Source organism: Phytophthora parasitica, assembly GCF_000247585.1.
Source record: "Phytophthora parasitica INRA-310 unplaced genomic scaffold supercont2.24, whole genome shotgun sequence".
Taxonomy (NCBI): Eukaryota; Oomycota; class Peronosporomycetes; order Peronosporales; family Peronosporaceae; genus Phytophthora; species Phytophthora nicotianae.
The window spans coordinates 354,052-356,916 of record NW_008649010.1 but is presented as its reverse complement, the minus strand read 5'-3'; the positions used below and the strand labels follow the sequence as shown (position 1 = coordinate 356,916).

Sequence of the window (2,865 nt, the reverse complement as noted above, 5' to 3'; positions counted from 1 at the left end):
TTCACCCTTCTATAAGCCCTTAAAAACAGGAAAACCCTGTAAGAGTTAATGCTATCGTAAAAAATCTGGCCTGTAAAAAGAGTAAGAATGCCGGCCTCTTGGATGGTGTATTATAACTTTACGACTCGGTGGCGGCTCGGATGACCAGGATGCTGTGCTTTGAAGGGGCGGCAGGCAAATGACTCGCTCGGTTAATGCCCAAGTTGGAGCATGTGCCACAATCGAATTCACCGCCTGGTGCACAAGTCAAGTCGGATCTCAATCAAGCTACATTGACCATGGCGTCACTCGGCGACGACCAAGCTGCCGCAGAGCTCCTGGACGAAGTTGACGCGGAGTTGCGGGAGCAGGCAGCTGAAGAATCAGCAAACGTGTTTGTGTCCATTAAGGACCTGCCCCACTTTGCAAAGACAATGGACACCGGGCCGGGCGTCCTCGTCTCAGTCATCATGTGCGTGTTGTCATCGGAGCGGCTGACGAGGCTGACAGAGACACGCGCGTCACTCTGGTGGATGGCCTCATGCAGCCCCATTGGAAGTCCTACAATCGGAAGCTATCGGCAATGGACCCTTTCCGGAAGGACACCCGCGTGGTGAAGATTACTGTGTGGGACCCGAGGGTGCGGTCAGTGACCAGACCGCGCTTTCAACTCGGTACCATATACGAGCTGAAGAAAATCCATGCGCTCAAGTTCTACCACGACGTGCTTCAGGGTAGCTTGCAGGCTGTCGGCTCGAACGATCCATGGGTCATCCGTGAGTACGGCGACTTTGAGGCTGTCAAACGCGCCAGAACAGAGGAAGCCACTCCTTTAACGAACGAAGGCGATGAAGACGAAGAGGAAAAGGAGGAGGAGCCGATGGAGTGAAGCACTTTGAGCCTGCAGGACTGCAAGGGCGGCGAGGAAGGGGAAGTGGGAGTGTTAGGCATGGGTACCATGTAGTAGTAGTAGTAGTAGCCATTCTTTATCTTTCTTTTTACGAAGCCCGTTAATTCGAAACGCCTAAATTCAAACAATACGTTTCACCAGATATAAAAGGAAATAAATAATGAAAGATACTTGAAGAGGTTCGGACCAACCGCTTGATACTTATGCGATGGATGTGCTAGGGAATGGTGTTAGCTTAAAGTTGCGGTTTCAGCAAAGTTCTCACACTTTATTTTGCCGCCTCCACCACTGATGCCTCTCGGAAGCGGTCAGTACAGCTGACGTTAGATCGGTTTCTGGTAGGAAGCGAAGAAGATCGCTTCAAACGAGCTCGCTTTTCCGAGAACTTGGTATGATCCTGACTTCTTCAGGGGCAATGTGCTAATTAAAAATCTGTGCTGTATGTGGTCGCAGCTATTGGATACAAGGTCCGTTGTTCAGGCTTATGGCGAGTACAACCCGATAACGAAAAACGTATACATATCTCGACTTAGAGCATGGCTTTCAGAGGTGGGCGATTCGAATACTTCTGTTTCGTTGTGAGGACTAACGTTTCTGAATAAAGGAGGACATTCGGCTTTGTGGGTGTCGGTGCCAGGACGGTGGGGAACGACTGTGCGAAATAAGTTGTGAGAACAGATCAGTAAGTATTCTACTGACAAGAAAAACCAAATCTTACACTAACAAAGTGTATGTTCCGACGAAGATGAACGTAGAATGCGTGGCAGGCCGTTGTTCGTCCAACACGAACTGCAGTAACCAGAGGTTTCAGGAGGGCTCGTCGGTGTCGCTTTCTTTGTCAATCTGTGGTCAAAAAGGGATCGGCCTGATTGCGGATCAACTAATTGAAAAAGACTCGTTCATCATCGAGTACACAGGGGAAGCAATTCCTCGTGGGGACTACTATCAGCAATACGCGGTGAGTGTTTTAAAATATTAATTCGGATCTGGTCTGAGCTGTGTATACTGTAGAATCGACCTGGTACCCGAAACTATTATGGCGTACAGTCGAACACAAGAGAGATCATCGATGCTACGCAGTAGGTATCAATGGCAAGATTTGCCAACCATAGTTGTGCACCTAATTGCAATTTGGAGTGCTGGGACGTGAATGGAGAAGCGTGTTGCGGGCTGTTTGCAGCGTGCACGATTGAGCGCGGAGAAGAAATCACGTTTTGCTACGCGGGGACCAGGATGGGAAAGAGAACGGTGAGTTGGAAGTAGTGCGTGGGGAACTAGCTGTCACGGAGTGTTTTGTTCGTTTTAGGTAAGGCCGTGCTTTTGCCTTGAGCCAGCGTGCCGGGGATATGTGCAGAAGTAGTGTTTCGCAGGGCATACTAGTCCTAGCGGGTGAAATTAAACGGGTGGTTCTCTAAAACAAATGTAGTACTTGTTTCTTTTCTGGTACTATTAATTTAAGTAGAAAAAAGACCATGACGGATGATGTGTCAGGTCGATTGTGTGGACATCTTGTGTAACATCGAACGGGAAAGGACGCGGTCAATGTAATACTGCGAAACCATCGGATGGCTCCGAAGCTCACCCCACTTCGTGGGTGGATGCGCTGGTACGTTCGTCTTGTTCGCTGAAAAAGTTGCCAGAAGGATCGCTCAGGTGCCTTACCCGATGATGCTTTTGACTGGAATTTGTGTTTAGTATCTAGAACGTAAATGCGTGAGTGTGGCGGATCGCTCGTTGCTCTAGCAGGAAGAGAGTGTTAAACGACCTAATACTGAAACGGCGTAGCATTTGAAAAGCGAATGCTATTGCTATTTTTGCGTGAACATCATCATGGCGAGGTCTATGAAGCCAGGTGTCAGAGTGCGGGGGGGAGCGAAGGTGGCAAAGAAAACTTTAAGGAGGTTGTCGAGACGGCTAACGGATATAGGAATGCCGGCAGCTCAAACAGGCAGTGTGAGTCTAGAGGATGCGGAGAA

At 49.1% G+C, this 2,865-nt stretch overlaps 2 protein-coding genes across 2 annotated transcripts; both read left to right on the top strand.

Annotated features, from left to right (window-relative positions):
* Nucleotides 1-278: 278 nt before the first annotated feature.
* On the top strand, nt 279-868 carry PPTG_11341 (hypothetical protein; the record flags this gene model as incomplete). Its single annotated transcript, XM_008906636.1, has 2 exons — nt 279-451; nt 490-868. The coding sequence occupies 2 exons, from the start codon at nt 279-281 to the stop codon at nt 866-868; spliced, it is 552 nt and encodes a 183-aa protein (XP_008904884.1).
* A 766-nt stretch (nt 869-1,634) lies between these two features.
* PPTG_11340 (hypothetical protein) lies at nt 1,635-1,972 on the top strand (the record flags this gene model as incomplete). Its single annotated transcript, XM_008906635.1, has 2 exons — nt 1,635-1,847; nt 1,901-1,972. The coding sequence occupies 2 exons, from the start codon at nt 1,635-1,637 to the stop codon at nt 1,970-1,972; spliced, it is 285 nt and encodes a 94-aa protein (XP_008904883.1).
* Between the last annotated feature and the right edge of the window lie 893 nt (nt 1,973-2,865).